Genomic DNA, 14,241 nt, shown 5'->3' with positions numbered 1-14,241 from the left:
CGAGCTGCTGCGGCTTCGGCAGGAGCACAACCTCATGCTGCGCGGCCGCAACGGCGATCGCCCTTCGACCGAGGGGCCCGACGACGACGACGACGAGTCCGTGGCTGAGGACGGCACGCCGGCGAGTCCCAGGCCCCGCCGGCATCAGGGCCAGGGCCAGGATCAGGGCCAGGGCCAGGATCAGGAACGGGCGCCATCGGGTGCTGCTGCTGCTGGTGGCGAGGGACAACAGCAGCAACAACCGGTTGTCGAGCTGTTTCCGGCGCCGGTGAAGACGTCGCCTGCTGGCAAAGGGCACAACAAGCCGCGTCGCTTGACCAAGGTGTTTGGCCTGCGGTCGAGGGATGCGGCGGCCCCCCCGAGGTTTCCGTCCGAGCTGACGCTCGACGAGGCGAAAGCCATCTTGGGGTTGGACGAGGACTCGTACGTCGGCATGCGCGCCATTTTCACGCGCCTTTGCGAGGAGGCGGGCGTCGTCAAGAAGACGATTGCCGGGCCGGACAGGTGGGAAGCCCTCAAGGACGAGCTCATCCGCCAGTTCCCGCCCCTCGAGGCCGAGATGTGGCAGAGCCGAGACAACCACGACGGCAAGAAGCTGGCGCTCGACGTCATCTGCACCGACTGCACCAAGCGCCTGCGCGTCAAGAACCGCAACCTCACGCTGCCCGACGCCCGGGTCGTGCTGGGCATCAACCCCGAGGAGACGAGACAGCTCCGCGCGTCGTGGTACAAGCTCGTCGAGGAGAACGGCGTGCACAGCAAGACGCAGGCCGGCGTCAGGCAGTGGAATGACCTCAAGAACCAGTGGGGCCAGCGGTGTCCGATTGTGCAGCGCGTGCTGACGTCTGGCAACCCCCAGTCGACGCACGAGGACAAGCTGCGGGCTCTCGAGCTGCTGGCCCGCGATGTCATGAAGAGGCGATGGGACGATGCTGGACGGGCGAAGAAGGCACAGGCTGGCAAGAAGGCCGCGACAACACCGAGTGCACAGACTGCAGGCAAGGCTACCAAGCAGACCCGGACACAGATCCAGCAGCAACAGGCAGGCCGCCCAGGACTCGAACCCCGCCTCGTGGTTGCGGATGTGCCGATGGGCGACAATCCTCACGCCGAGGATCAGGACGGGGACGGGGACGGGACTGCTGGGAACGGGCAGGATCACATGTATCAGTCGAGCTACCCCGATCCTCAAGTCAGCGCGCAGCAGCCTTACGCATCCCCACACAATCCACAGCGGGTGGTCCTGGATTCGACGCTGGGATCGTCGTTGCTGATGGCGGTGAACAGCGAGTCGGCGGCCTACCAACAGCAGCAGCAACAGCAGCAGCAACAGCAGCAACAGCAGCAACAGCAACATCAGCACATGTCACCTCAGCAGCAAGCGGCACCAGGGCCGCCGTCCACGAGCACGGCCATCTTCCTACGACTGAGCCCCCTCTCGACCTACGAGACGAGCACCTCTCTCTGGATAGCGACGATGAGCACCCACTCGGTGCGGGAGCTACGGCATGTGGCGGTCGAGAAGTTCCCCAATGCCGCGTGCCTGCGTGTCGAAGGCATTCTGAAGGACGGCAAAGGCGGCGAGATGCCGCTGCTGATTGACGGCGATACCGAGCTCGAGGCCTACTTGACGCATCTGAATGGAGCGACGCCGACGTTCTCTGTGCAGCTTGTGCCTGGGTGGCGGCCAGCTTGAGTGTGGTTGAGAGCGGCAGCAGGCAGGCAGAGAACAACGTAGTATAAAGTGCGACTGCCATGTAGCTGGTCATGGTCATGGCAGTTGAGTGTCGAGGCCATGCCAGACCTAGGAGGGTTTTGGGGTGGGACTATGCATGTTCGACTGTACATCCGATGATCGGAGGCCATGTGCCTTGACAGCAGGAAAAGCGAGGAGCACCTTTATGAATACAATGATACCACGAATGTATAAATGGCGTGACACTCGATTCAACCAAGCACTGACACGGTAGCCATCACAAATAAGGGGCCAGAGGGGCAGATATGCGTACCGGGCCGGAGCAGTGGGTCGGAAGAGTGGGATTGGAGCTGACCGAGCCAAGGCGGCGATCCCTTTGCACCGCCCGAAGCTACCATGTACTATGTACCCCGATTTTTGCATTGCATTTGCATTTGCAGTTGGCAGTACAAGGTAGCTCCTACCCATACCCAGCACCAAGAACATCAGTCAACCCACGACCGAGGAGCTGCTGTCTCTCGACTTGCCACAAGCATACACACACGAGCCCTCGCCTGCCATCTCAATTGAAGCGACATTGCCATCACCCATCAACGCATGCGTTGCGTCCCCCGCCGCATGGCCTGAGCCAGTCGACGACCATCCTCAGTACAAACCCTCCCCTCGAGCAAACCACACATCAGATCATCATGGCCCGCCTCCCAGCCCACGCCTCCCAGAGCGCCCTGCGGCGTTTCCGCACGACACCCCGCAGCACCGCCTACGCCCTGCGACACCTGGCCTCCGACAGCAAGCCCCCCGAGCGCGTGTCGAACGAGGACAAGGCCGGCCGGTCGTTCCAGGGCCAGGTGACGGGCAGCATCACGCAGCGTCTGGCGCGCGAGAGGGCGGATCGCGAGCGGTTTGCCAATGAGCGTGAAAAGTCGGCGTCAAGCCGGAGCTATGCCCTGACCTTTGGTATGTGCAGCTCACTGTTTGATCTCCTCATAAGAGTGAGCCTCCCCCCCCAAAGCTGACCACGTCCTGCCCGCAGTCCTGCTCTTCACCATGGGCTCGTCCTACTACCTCGGCACGCTCTACCCGCCCAAGCCCAGCGAGGACTCGACGCTGCCGCTCGACAAGACGATCGCGCCCGAGCACAAGACCAACATGGAGAACATGCAGGCGGCGTGGGCCGACTTTGTCCACATTCTCGGCAAGGAGCACGTCAGCACGGCGCCCAACGACCTCGACCACCACGCGTCGTCCGAGTGGTCGTCTCACCCGGCCAAGGCGTCGGAGCGGCCCTTTTGCGTCGTCTTCCCCTCGTCGACCGAGGACGTGGCGGCCATCATGAAGGTGTGCCATCGGCGCCGCATCCCCGTCGTCGGCTACAGCGGCGGCACGTCGCTCGAGGGCCACTTTGTGCCGACGCGCGGCGGCGTGTGCGTCGACTTTGGCCGCATGAACAAGGTGCTGGCGCTGCACGAGGCCGACCTCGACGTCGTCGTGCAGCCGGCCGTCGGGTGGGAGGCGCTCAACGACCAGCTCGGCGCCTCGGGCCTCTTCTTCCCGCCCGACCCGGGCCCCGGCGCCATGATCGGCGGCATGGTCGGCACGGGCTGCAGCGGCACCAACGCCTACCGCTACGGCACCATGCGCGAGTGGGTGCTCTCGCTGACCGTCGTGCTCGCCGACGGCACCGTCATCAAGACGCGCCAGCGGCCGCGCAAGAGCTCCGCCGGCTACGACCTCACCAAGCTCTTCATCGGGTCCGAGGGCACGCTGGGCCTCGTCACCGAGGCGACCCTCAAGGTGACGGTCAAGCCGGCGTCGACGTCGGTCGCCGTCGCCACCTTCCCCTCGATCCGCCACGCCGCCAACTGCGTCGCCCGCGTCGTCGGCGCCGGCGTGCCCGTCGCCGCCGTCGAGATCCTCGACGACCTGCAGATGCGCTGCATCAACGACTCGGGCACGACGGGCCGCGCCTGGCAGGAGGCGCCGACGCTCTTCTTCAAGTTTGCCGGCACGGCGCGCGGCGTCAAGGAGCAGGTCGCCCTCGTCCAGGGCTTCGCCGGCCAGGCCGGCGGCAGGTCGTTCGAGTTTGCCCGCAGCGAGGAGGAGCAGCACGACCTGTGGAGCGCCCGCAAGGAGGCCCTCTGGAGCACCATGGCCGCCAAGCGCGACGGCGACCACGTCTGGACCGGCGACGTCGCCGTGCCCATGAGCCGGCTGCCCGACATCATCGAGGAGACCAAGGACGCCATGGGCAAGAGCGGCCTCTTCGGCACCATTGTGGGCCACGTCGGCGACGGCAACTTTCACAGTGAGTTTCTCTTCCTTCCTTCCTCGTCACGCCTCGTTTTCGTCGGCACCGGGCACACACATCTAACGGGCCAGTCATTCTGCTGTACAACGACAAGGAGCGCAAGCGGGCCGAGACGCTCGTGCACAACATGGTCAAGCGCGCCGTCGAGATGGAGGGCACCGTCACGGTATGTGCATCCGGCCAGAACCTTGTGCGTACGCAGACTGACAGCAGCAGGGCGAGCACGGCGTGGGCCTCGTCAAGAGGGATTACCTCCCGCACGAGCTCGGCGAGACGACTGTCGACGCCATGCGACAGGTATGTACAGCAGCCTCTGCATGGAGACGCCTTCCATCCATACAGCCTCTCCTGGAGACGCCTTTTCCTTCCATACAGCCTCTCCTGGAGACCCCACTGACACAAGACAGATCAAAAAGGCGTTCGACCCGCTCTGCCTGCTTAACTGCGACAAGGTGGTCCGGATGCAGAAGCCCAAGGCGGGCGAGGTCGCCGAGTGGTAGAGGGTGGATGGGCACGTTCATGTACGATGGAAGCTGTTGTAACACTTGGAATGGGAGCTGGCCTGCTTGCCCTGTTGCTCTGCTACAGGCTGTTCAAGACTACAGGCTGTTGGAGCCAGGCGCCGTCTCCCTTGAACGTGATGCCTCTGTGATTCAACGGTGCGGCACAGCGTAACGGCTATGCTGTTACGGTCGAGCAGAAAACGGAACTGAATGACCTCAACCGTCAGGATGATGCGGAAGGTAGGTCGCGGTAATGGGCCGAGCAGGAGCTGCTCAACCATGTCTTGGCTCAAGCGTAAGCTTGAGCACGGGCCAGGCAGACTACTCGTGGCAGCGGGGGTCCTCAGACCAATGGCCAGGCGGCCTCCCACCCCCGTGGCCGTCCCCAACCGCAGGTGGTGCCTGGATGGGTCGACAGTGACATGCAATGGCCAGGTTTGGATTGTTTGCCATCAAGCGCGGGCAAACAGTGTTCAATGGGCAGCGTCATGTTTGCCTCACAGCTAGAGACCTTGAGACCTAACAAGGCACGATAGAGGAAACGGAAATGCGCAATGGCAGGCTCGCAGCTTAGCATGGTACAACGGCGAAGGGTGCGGGGCAGCAGGTGGGAGGAGTAGGAAGGAGCTTGTGCTCAAAGGGTAATCGCCAAGAGAGCTCTTGCCTCGCTCGGTGGGCTGCGCTTTCCCGACGACCTCATCACACCCGCGCCTGCCCAGACAATAGACAATAGTCACAGGCACCGCCCCAGCTCAAAAGTGCCACCACTCTGGCGACATCTCCTCTCTGTCGCTTCTTTTCCCTCCTGCTTCCCACCTGAACACACTCGTCTTTGAACTGGTCCAGCGCGATCGCCCCATATCAGCGTGCTCAACCTTCAGTGGCGGGCCTCAATTCGAAAGCCAACGTCGCAACGTCTTCCAACATTTGATTCCCGCCGCAACCCATCTTCCCGACATACAAACCTCACGTCGTTCCCTGTCTCCGACCTCCCACCATGTGCTTCGGCAAGGACGAAAAAGATGATACGCCTGCGGCGCGGCCTGCGCAGGCTTCCTCGCCCCGCGCCTCCCACGCTGGCTCCCAGCGCTTTGCTCGGCCCGCGAGCATCCGCAGCAAGTCGAGCGAGAAGAAGCGCCAAGAGAAGGAGAGCCAGAACCACCAACAGCCACAACAAGGCGAATCGTCAGCCTCCAATCACGACCACTATGCTACTCCCTCGGGGCCGCCTCCTGGCCATGGCGAATACGCACCTCCTGCCGGCCCTCCTCCTCCTCCTCAGACCTCCAGCAGTAACGGCTATGCTCCTCCTTCGGGACCCCCGCCCGCCCAATATGCCGCGCCGAGCTCCCCGCCGCCACACCATGATCACAACGAGCAGTTCGCGCCCCCTCCCGGGCCGCCTCCCGGGCCGCCTCCCGGCTTCTCTGCACCGCCAGGTCCCCCGCCCGGACACAACACAGAGGCGCCTTCCGGCCCTCCACCCCACCAGTACGAACCCCCGAGTGGGCCTCCTCCGAGCCATAATGTGAATGGCGGCTACGCAGCGCCTCCGGGTCCTCCTCAGGGCCAAGACTACGACGCACCAGCTGGCCCTCCTCCGGGCTTCTCTGCCCCTCCCGGCCCCCCTCCTGGTCATGAGACGCACGATGCTCCGGAGCGCCCTGTACGTCTGCTTCCCGACGGAAGCTACGCTCCTCCCGAGTCGCGAACACACGAGACATATGCCCCTCCTGCCGGGCCCCCTCCTGGCCACGGCCAGTTTGCGCTGCCGGTTGAAGGACCGCCCGCCGGAGGACCACCGGCTGCTGGCGGTGACTTTGCCCCGCCGCCGGGCCCGCCACCCGGTGGCGATATCTATGGCCCTCCTGCTGGTGCGCCCCCAGGAGGTGACAGCTACGGCCCGCCTGCCGGTCCTCCTCCTGGCGGAGACTACGCGCCGCCTCCCGGTCCTCCCCCTACCGACTCGAAGAGCCAGCACGACTGGCAGCATGCCGTGCCCGACACGTCGCTCTTCCCACCCCCTCCCTCCTTCTTCACCGGCTTTGAGCGCTCGCCGGCGAACAATGCTTCCGAGCAGGAGGCCCATGCTGGCGCCGCATGGTGCGACCAGTACCCTCTCATCCAGCCTGTGCCGCTGCCACCACAAGCGCATGAGGCGCTCCGTACGCACAACATCAACCTCATGCAGCCGCAAAACTTTCGGGGTACGCTCGCGCCCTCGGCCACAGTCCCGGGCACGTGGGAAGGCCGCACCGATGTCTCGGCCAAGGACAGCTGTATCATTGGCTACCCCCCGCTGTACTCGGCGCACGCACACTCGCCACTGGTCACGGGCCGCCCCGTCCGCATCTACTACGAGGTGCACATCCGCCCCGACAGCCGGCCCGACGAGGTCGACCTCGCGCTGGGCTTCACGGCACTGCCGTATCCCAACTTCCGCATGCCCGGGTGGCACCGCGGATCGCTGGCCGTCCACGGCGATGACGGCCACAAGTACGTCAACGACTGGGCCGGCGGTCACTCGTTTACGGAGCCATTCCGAGTCGGCGAGACGGTGGGTATCGGCATGTCGCTATCGCCTCGTGGCGACGGCAGCATCAACGTCGACATCTTCTTCACGCGCGAGGGCAAGATTGTGGGCAGCTGGAACTTGCACGAAGAGGGTGATGCCGAGGAGGACCTGCCGGTCACGGGTCTCGAGGGCTACCACGATCTGAGCTGCGCCATTGGAACGTTTAACCACAACAGCTTTGAGATTATCTTTGAGCCCAGCCGGTGGAAGTACCAGGACGCTCGGGAGAGCACGATTGCGGGTGAGGGCAAGGGATGGGCTCAGTGATGGGTCGTCGAGCAGGCTTTTGTAGGATAGTGGGAAACCTAGCACATACTTTGGGATTATATGCTCCATTTGAAACAGTTTCTTCAGTGCCTGAGGTGTCTGAGCTGGTGTTGCAGCGCTAGCATACGAGGAGTTGTCACACGACAGCGAAGTGATGAGGCAGTCCGGTAGATCCGTTTGGCCCGGTAGGTTTGCATAGCATCAGTGCACTGATAGACGTACTATGTAGATAGGCAAGCTGCACGAATCTGGGGTGAGCCGCATCACATGCCGGGAGGGGGAGGCCGAGCTCCACCTGAAGCTCTGCGCTAGCGGGAGCTACGCACTGCTGGAGTACTGTCTACCTACTACCTAGGCAGGTACATGTAGGTCGGTAGATAGGGAGGTACTCAGGCTGGTCAGGGTGCTGTAGTTACCTAGGCAGGTTGCTTCAGACGAGAGCAGGTGGGATCGTGCCGTCGGGTCCCCATCGTTGCACCGACCATCCGCGGGGTCCGCCTCGTTTATCTCCGCCCCCATCCCCCGTCTGACCTCATCCAGGAAGGAACGTCGTTGTATCATATGTGGGACGCTGCTGCCCTTTGACGGCCTTGAACTCATCTCCTCGTCACCCACGGATACCAATTGCCCCCATTGCCTGTCTACATCTTCTCCCGACTTCCACAACACGACCACATCTCGACCCGCCCATCATGGCCCCCAACAGACCGTTCGCCAACTATCCCGGAGCCAAAGCTGTGAAGCTCAGCGCCACCCCGGCAGACGCCGCTGAGGAGGACAAGAACCCCATCCTCCATGGACTCGCACTCGTCGCCGCCGCGAGCCTGTACGTCTTGCCTCGAGCTAGGCACCCCCCGGGAGGAGCCCATTGAACTCGCCCCGGCTGACAATGTAGGGTCAACAATGTCCCCACGCTGCAGAGGTTCTTCTGGAACAACGCAAAGTTCGGCGTCACGCGCGACATGCCTGAGCTTGCCGGCTATGATTACCGCCTCCACGTAGGTTGACGTGTGGAACCCCCGCTCCATCCATCACAACCAGCTGACTTTTGTCTTCTTCTTCCCTCCTGCCAGCCAGATGTCGTCCCCCTGCCGATCAGGGGCGAAGAAAACACCGAGCTCGACCTCGACTTTGGCCTCGACCTCAAGACCCCGGCGCCCGAAGCCAAGGGTCGTTACCTCTCGAGCGTCGACTACCAGACCTTCTACCGCGACGGCACCCTCACGCCCCTCGACGTCGTCTCGGCCCTGCTGCCGCTGACGCGCCGCAACCAGACGCCGGAGAACAAGTACCAGAACGCCTGGGTCGACAGCTACGACAACGAGTGGCGCGCCCGCGAGGCGGCCGAGGCGTCGACCAAGCGCTGGGCCGAGGGCAAGCCCCTCGGCCCCCTCGACGGCGTGCCCGTGTCGGTCAAGGACGACATTGACGTCGAGGGCTACGTGTCGCACATGGGGCTGCGGTACTACCCGAAGCTGCCCTTCTTCGCCGCCGCCAAGGAGACGGCCGGGCCGATCCGGGCCCTCGAGGCCGCCGGCGCCATCGTCGTGGCCAAGAACGCCATGCACGAGCTCGGCTCCGACACGTCCGGCTGCAACCCGACCTGGGGCACGCCCACCAACTTCCACAACCCGGCCTACTACCCGGGCGGCTCGTCGTCGGGCGGCGGCTCGGCCCTGGGCGCCGGCCTCGTGCCCATTGCCATCGGCACCGACGCCGGGCGGCAGCATCCGGGGTGCCGGCCTCCGCCAACGGCGTCTACGGCCTCAAGCCCACGCACCACCGTACCACGACCATGCGCCACTCGTGCTGCGTCACGGGGCCCCTCGCCGCCACCGTCACCGACCTGACGCTCGCCTACCGCGTCATGGCCCGCCCGCGCTCCGACGACCCGGGCCAGGCCCAGCTCGCGCCGTCGCTGCCGCCGCCGTCGGCCACCCACCAAAAGGTCATCGCCATCGACAAGGCGTGGTGGGCGCGCGCCGACCCGGCCGTGCGCGCCGCCTGCGACGACGCCCTCGCGCACTACAAAGCGCAGGGCTACGCCGTGCTCGACACGGCGCTGCCGCACCTGCGCGCCGCCCAGCTCGTGCACTCGCTGCTCTGCATCGCCGAGATGCACGCCGACATCAGCGCCCGGCTGCCCGAGTACCGCTCCGTCATCAACGCGCCGAACCGCCTGCTGCTGTCCATCGCCTCGCAGACCCCGGCCGCCGACTACCTCGGCGCCGGCCGCCTGCGCCAGCTCATCATGCAGCACCTCGCCTCGCTGTTCGAGGCCCACCCGGGCCTGCTGCTCGTCACGCCGACGTCGCCGCTCAACGGCTGGCGCCGCGGCGCCGGCGATGACGCCCGCGGCATGAGCGACGCCAACAAGACCATTGCCGCCATGTCGTACGTCTTCCTTGCCAACCTCACCGGCTGTCCCGCCGTCACCGTGCCCGTGGGCTACGCGGCGCCCGCCGAGGGTGAGAGCGAGGGCGAGGGCGGCAGGCTGCCCGTCGGACTCATGGCGCTCGGCGAGTGGGGTGCCGAGGAGCAGCTGCTCGCGTGGGCGGGCGAGGGCGAGCGATACCTGAGCGACAAGGTCGAGGGCGGCAGGGTGCGGCCCGAGGCGTGGGTGGACGTGCTGAAGCTGGCCAAGGAGGCCAAGGCCAAGGGGAAGCAGAGTGTGTAGAAAGAATTTGTCGAATGGGATTTAGTATAGTCGTGATTTTATCCTAGCCTGCCCAGCCAGTTTCTTGAATTTGATTTCACATTTTTGGGGGGGAGGGCGTTTTCTTGTCCATTTCCCCATCTCGTCACATCATCCCCGCCCGGCCTCGCTACTTCAGAAACTTGCTCGCCATGCCCACGAGCCCGCCCTGCTGCTCGGCCTGGTTCTTAAAGTACAGCTTCATAGCCACCTCGCCGGCCTGCTGCACGACGCTCTGCTTGCTGGTGCCCTGCTCCACCTCGCCCCGGCCCGCCTTGTCGTCAAAGAGCTTGCTGGCCTCCGCCATGGCGAGCGCGAGGAACCCGCCCTGCGTGTCCTTCTGCCCGCCGGTCTCGCCGCTGTTGAACAGCTTGAGCGCCCGCAGCGCGGCCGCGGCGCCGAGGCCCTTGTCGTCGGCCCTGTCGCCGCGCTGCGCCTCGCCGCCGAAGAACTTTTTGTACTTGGCCAGCACGTCGTCCTCGTCGAGGCCCTGCTGCTGCACCGACGCCCGGTTCTGCGTCAGCGCCCCGACGATGCCGCTGAAGAGGTCCTTGTCGCCGTGGCTGCCGGCGTGCTGGGCTGCCTGGTCGGCGGCCGAGCGGAGGTCGTCGTCGTCGCCGCCGGGGAGGCCGTAGGCGCCGCCTGCTGCTTCTGCTGGGGCGTCAGGTCTGGGGGGGGACGAGGAAGAGGAGGGGCAGGTGGGCAGGCTGGGAGACGTACTGTTGCCTCCGGGAAGAGGCTGGCCGGAGCTCTGGCTCTGGCCCTGGTACTGGCCGGCGAGACCCTGCTGGACGTGCTCCTGCTGGCTCTGGAACCCGCCGGCCTGCTGGTTCTGCTGCTGCTGCTGCTGCTGCTGCTTGTTTCCGCTATCATCGAGCAGGTCCTTTCCAATACTGATGAGTTTGTCCATGATGAAGATGTAGGTGCAAGATGTGTAGATGAGAAAGTATTGCAGTATGTGAAGCACTGCAATGGGGTGAATATGAAGCTGTCGCCAATAGACTGATATTTCTCAGGTAGCTTGAGGACGTGGAACAGACAAAAGTCACACCAAGCAGACACCAGGTAGATAAGTAGGAAAGGCTGTCACGGCCATACCTTCCCCTCAGGTTCCTCTAGGAACATGCAAATCGGCAGCTACCGCCAATGCATTCCACCCCACTCGAGCTCCCGCGGGCACTGACAGCTCCATGACGCATTGCGGGGTCGTCCATCACGACGGCCGAACCTACCACACAGCTACCCCACTACCGCTGCCGCTCCAAGCCCACCATCACCTGTAACCCGCCCGCGCAACAGGGGATCGCGGCCCCTCTAGGGGATCAAGTACTGGATCAGCGTCCTGCTGGGCCAATTGTCTTTTTGGCCGACATGTTCAATGGCCTGGGCCAAGCTGCACGGGTTCAGCTCCAGCAGCAGCACATCCAGGATTTATCTCTTGACACCCCCTCACCTGCTGCTCTCCTCCGCTTGGCGGTGAAACGACCCAAGTTTTCCAAGCTTGCAGGTCGCTTCCCGCCTGTCAGACTGTGTCGTGCTCCCTTTGTGCCTCCCATCATGTTGTACAGATGAAACATTGTCGTCGTCGTCGTCAGCGTCTGGCTTCTTCAGCTTCTGCTCCTCACTCCCGCGCACCTTTCCCTCTGCCCCTGGCATAGGATTTGCTGCTTCACAGCTTGCCTCGTCTTCGTTGCCCATGCGCTGCTTTCTGCGCGTGTAGTACGTTCCGTTACCATCATCAGCGCCGCAACGGGCCACGGGCACAGGCCATGGCCACGGCACTGTTAAATTCGTTTCTCCGTCAGGAAGACCTTTCCACCTACTCCGCCATGGCGCCTCCTCCCATCCTCGGGCTGTTCTTGACCTTCTTTTCCTTCTTGGCCCACCGCAGGCCGCACGCGTTGCATAGCGTCTTGGGCCCACTGGGACCCTTCCGCCACTCGGGCGAGTCGAGCGTGCCTGTCACCCGCAGGCGTTAGCGTGCATGTCATGTCCACGTTTCGTGTCGGAAGACCAGGTTAAACCAGCGTAGAGGGCCGTTCGGCGCCCGAGAGAACTTACCACAATCCGTACACACGTATTCCTCCGAAGTCTTGAGCTTCTTCTTCTTATCGCCCGTGCGCGGGTCCCGGTCCATCGGTATCGCGATGCCCGCATCGCCCTTGATGAGCGTCGGGCTCGCGTTGCCCGTCGTGATGCCCTTGCTCCGCTCGCCATCGACGTAGTTTAGTCCTGTCAGCATCTCAATCTGCTCGGCGTGAGAGCCTTCGTACCGCGCCATCTTCTCCTTGAGCGAGTCTGGCCGGCTGTTGGCCACGCCTTCCAGCGCCTCGCGTGTTAATGCCACGTTGAGCGGCGTCCTGTCCGGCGGCGGGCCCATGGATGTGCTGCTGCCGCTGGTGTTCTGGTGATAGAGCGCCGGCCTGCCCACGAACGAGGACTTGATGGTCGTCTCCGAAGGGGTCGCGTCCGACCGTCCGTCCTGTCTCGCCCATTGCCTCTTGCGCTTCCTCCCTCGCGCCTCAGCTTCGCGCCTCAGCTCAGGCGATGGCCGCTCATTCTCAATTTTGTCAATCTTGTGCTCGAGAAACGAGTCGAGCAGCCTTGCGTTCTCGTCGGGTAGGGTCGCGCATCATGAACACGGCTTGACAGAAAGGTGACTGGTTGTGGGGGTTCGGCGCAAATTTCGCCGCTGCAATGTGAGCGTGGCCGACGGCCTCAAAGATGGCATATGTGTCGTCCTTCTTCTTGAAACGGTAAAACATGCGCAGCGGGTTGCCAGAGGCGATGGACTCATTGAGCTCGGCGACAAAAACACCAACGTCGTCATCGTGAATAAAGTCTTTGAGAAACTTGTCGGCAATCTCCTCCGACTTGTAGCCGGTAACACTGAGGATGCTCGGCGATACAAAGCGAATGCGACCATTGGCGTCGAGAATCTGCAGGAAGTCCTTGAGCTCCTCGACGACCTTGGCGGGCCAGTTCCGGCGCTTCGTGAACTCGGTCAGGGTGTTGCCGCCGGGCATGTTAGCCTGGGAGCTGAAGCCGGCGGCTGGCGCGGGGCCGGCGCCGGGACCAGAGCCCTGGTGATCCTCTGCTGATAAGGAAAAGAAGTTGGAGCCATTCTTCTGCTGCGGTGACATGGGGCTGCCATCGCGCATGGCCTGCCCAATGGCGGCGGCGGCGGCGACCTGGTTGTTGTTCATCTGGACGCTGAATTGAGCGAGGGATGTGTCGTCGGGTGGGTTGTCGAGATTCATGCCCATCGAGTCGAAATTGTCGTACATGGAGCTATCGCCCAGCATGGCCATCATGCTGGGGTCATCTGCCATCTGTTCCATTGGAGAGGGGGCGGGTCAGCGACGTTTCCTGGGGCGGGGTGCAGAGAACAGAGTCAGACGGCTCGGTACCAGCAGAGGGCGAGGTGAGGATCAGCGTCGCGGCGCGCGCAGGGTCAGTGTAGCAGCGTGCGGTCGCAATGGACCGTGGGGTGCGCTGTGCATGTGGGTTTGGATGGATGAACGGCAAGCTAACGAAGAGATGGGAAAGGTAGAATGGGGGACTCAGGAGGGGGGGTTGCGCTTCGGTGCCCGGGAAAGCGGAACAAGGTCGAAGAGTGAAACGACAGGCGGGACGGTGAGAGGTGACGGAAGAAGTGGAGGGGTCAAACGTACAGCATCCGTGACGAGCGAGTTGAAGTCGAAGTCGCCAAAGGTGTAGGCATTGGCCCCAGCCGGCGGCGGAGGCCCACGAGACATGGTGAACAATCGGGCGTCGGCCCTGGGCCAGACCTGGGTCCAGCGTCGGGTCGAACGAAGGAACCCAGGGTCTGGATTCTCACGGGCGGCTCAACGCTCGGGGCTCAGCGCATCAGTGCGCCCTGGGGCATGCGGGCTGTCGAGGGTGCCGTCTTGTCCCCGCTGCCTCAATCTGATGAGGTAGGTGATGGCCTTCTGCTGGCTTCTGGCTGGCTATTCGTTTGTCTTAGGTCGCGGAGAAGGCGTGCACTCCGAGGGCCCAGGTCGTGGTGACCGTCCGTTGCGGTTGTACGTCAAGTCAACCGTCACTTAAGGTGCCGGGGGGGGGGGGGGGGGGGGGGGGTTATCCGATGGGTGGTTCCGTTTTGAGGTGTTCGTACGTCGCTCTCGTCTTTTTGTCGCTGGCGACGGAGCACAGAACAGCAAACGCGAAATGTGA

The 14,241-nt window shown here is 63.7% G+C and overlaps 6 protein-coding genes across 6 annotated transcripts in view; 4 read left to right on the top strand and 2 right to left on the bottom strand.

Annotated features, from left to right (window-relative positions):
• The window catches only part of VDAG_06871 (uncharacterized protein), a gene marked incomplete at both ends in the record, with an annotated part of 2,177 nt that extends 481 nt beyond the window's left edge, over window positions 1–1,696 (top strand). The window contains one exon of the mRNA XM_009659575.1: window positions 23–1,696. Coding sequence (XP_009657870.1) covers window positions 23–1,696 — 1,674 coding nt within the window. The remainder of the gene's footprint in view (window positions 1–22) is intronic.
• Window positions 1,697–2,385: 689 nt separating this feature from the next.
• Window positions 2,386–4,679, top strand: VDAG_06870 (D-lactate dehydrogenase; the record flags this gene model as incomplete). The annotated part of the gene is made up of 4 exons (XM_009659574.1): window positions 2,386–2,653; window positions 2,730–4,170; window positions 4,221–4,301; window positions 4,421–4,679. 4 exons carry the CDS (start codon window positions 2,386–2,388, stop codon window positions 4,677–4,679), a joined length of 2,049 nt encoding a protein of 682 aa, XP_009657869.1.
• Window positions 4,680–5,504: 825 nt separating this feature from the next.
• Window positions 5,505–7,349, top strand: VDAG_06869 (uncharacterized protein; the record flags this gene model as incomplete). The annotated part of the gene is made up of 1 exon (XM_009659573.1): window positions 5,505–7,349. One exon carries the CDS (start codon window positions 5,505–5,507, stop codon window positions 7,347–7,349), a length of 1,845 nt encoding a protein of 614 aa, XP_009657868.1.
• Window positions 7,350–8,041: 692 nt separating this feature from the next.
• VDAG_06868 (uncharacterized protein) lies at window positions 8,042–10,026 on the top strand (the record flags this gene model as incomplete). The annotated part of the gene is made up of 4 exons (XM_009659572.1): window positions 8,042–8,175; window positions 8,245–8,347; window positions 8,423–9,040; window positions 9,121–10,026. 4 exons carry the CDS (start codon window positions 8,042–8,044, stop codon window positions 10,024–10,026), a joined length of 1,761 nt encoding a protein of 586 aa, XP_009657867.1.
• Window positions 10,027–10,174: 148 nt separating this feature from the next.
• VDAG_06867 (uncharacterized protein) lies at window positions 10,175–11,033 on the bottom strand (the record flags this gene model as incomplete). Its single annotated transcript, XM_009659571.1, has 2 exons — window positions 10,765–11,033; window positions 10,175–10,695 (listed from the first exon to the last, which is right to left on the bottom strand). Exons 1-2 carry the CDS (start codon window positions 10,952–10,954, stop codon window positions 10,175–10,177), a joined length of 711 nt encoding a protein of 236 aa, XP_009657866.1. The 5' UTR covers window positions 10,955–11,033.
• Window positions 11,034–11,863: 830 nt separating this feature from the next.
• Window positions 11,864–13,802, bottom strand: VDAG_06866 (cutinase palindrome-binding protein; the record flags this gene model as incomplete). The annotated part of the gene is made up of 4 exons (XM_009659570.1): window positions 11,864–12,003; window positions 12,106–12,647; window positions 12,706–13,376; window positions 13,719–13,802. 4 exons carry the CDS (start codon window positions 13,800–13,802, stop codon window positions 11,864–11,866), a joined length of 1,437 nt encoding a protein of 478 aa, XP_009657865.1.
• Between the last annotated feature and the right edge of the window lie 439 nt (window positions 13,803–14,241).

The sequence above is a fragment of the Verticillium dahliae genome, genomic scaffold, assembly GCF_000150675.1.
Source record: "Verticillium dahliae VdLs.17 supercont1.14 genomic scaffold, whole genome shotgun sequence".
Taxonomy (NCBI): Eukaryota; Fungi; Ascomycota; class Sordariomycetes; order Glomerellales; family Plectosphaerellaceae; genus Verticillium; species Verticillium dahliae.
The sequence above is the reverse complement of the archived record's forward strand: the minus strand, read 5'-3'. Positions and strand labels throughout refer to the sequence as shown.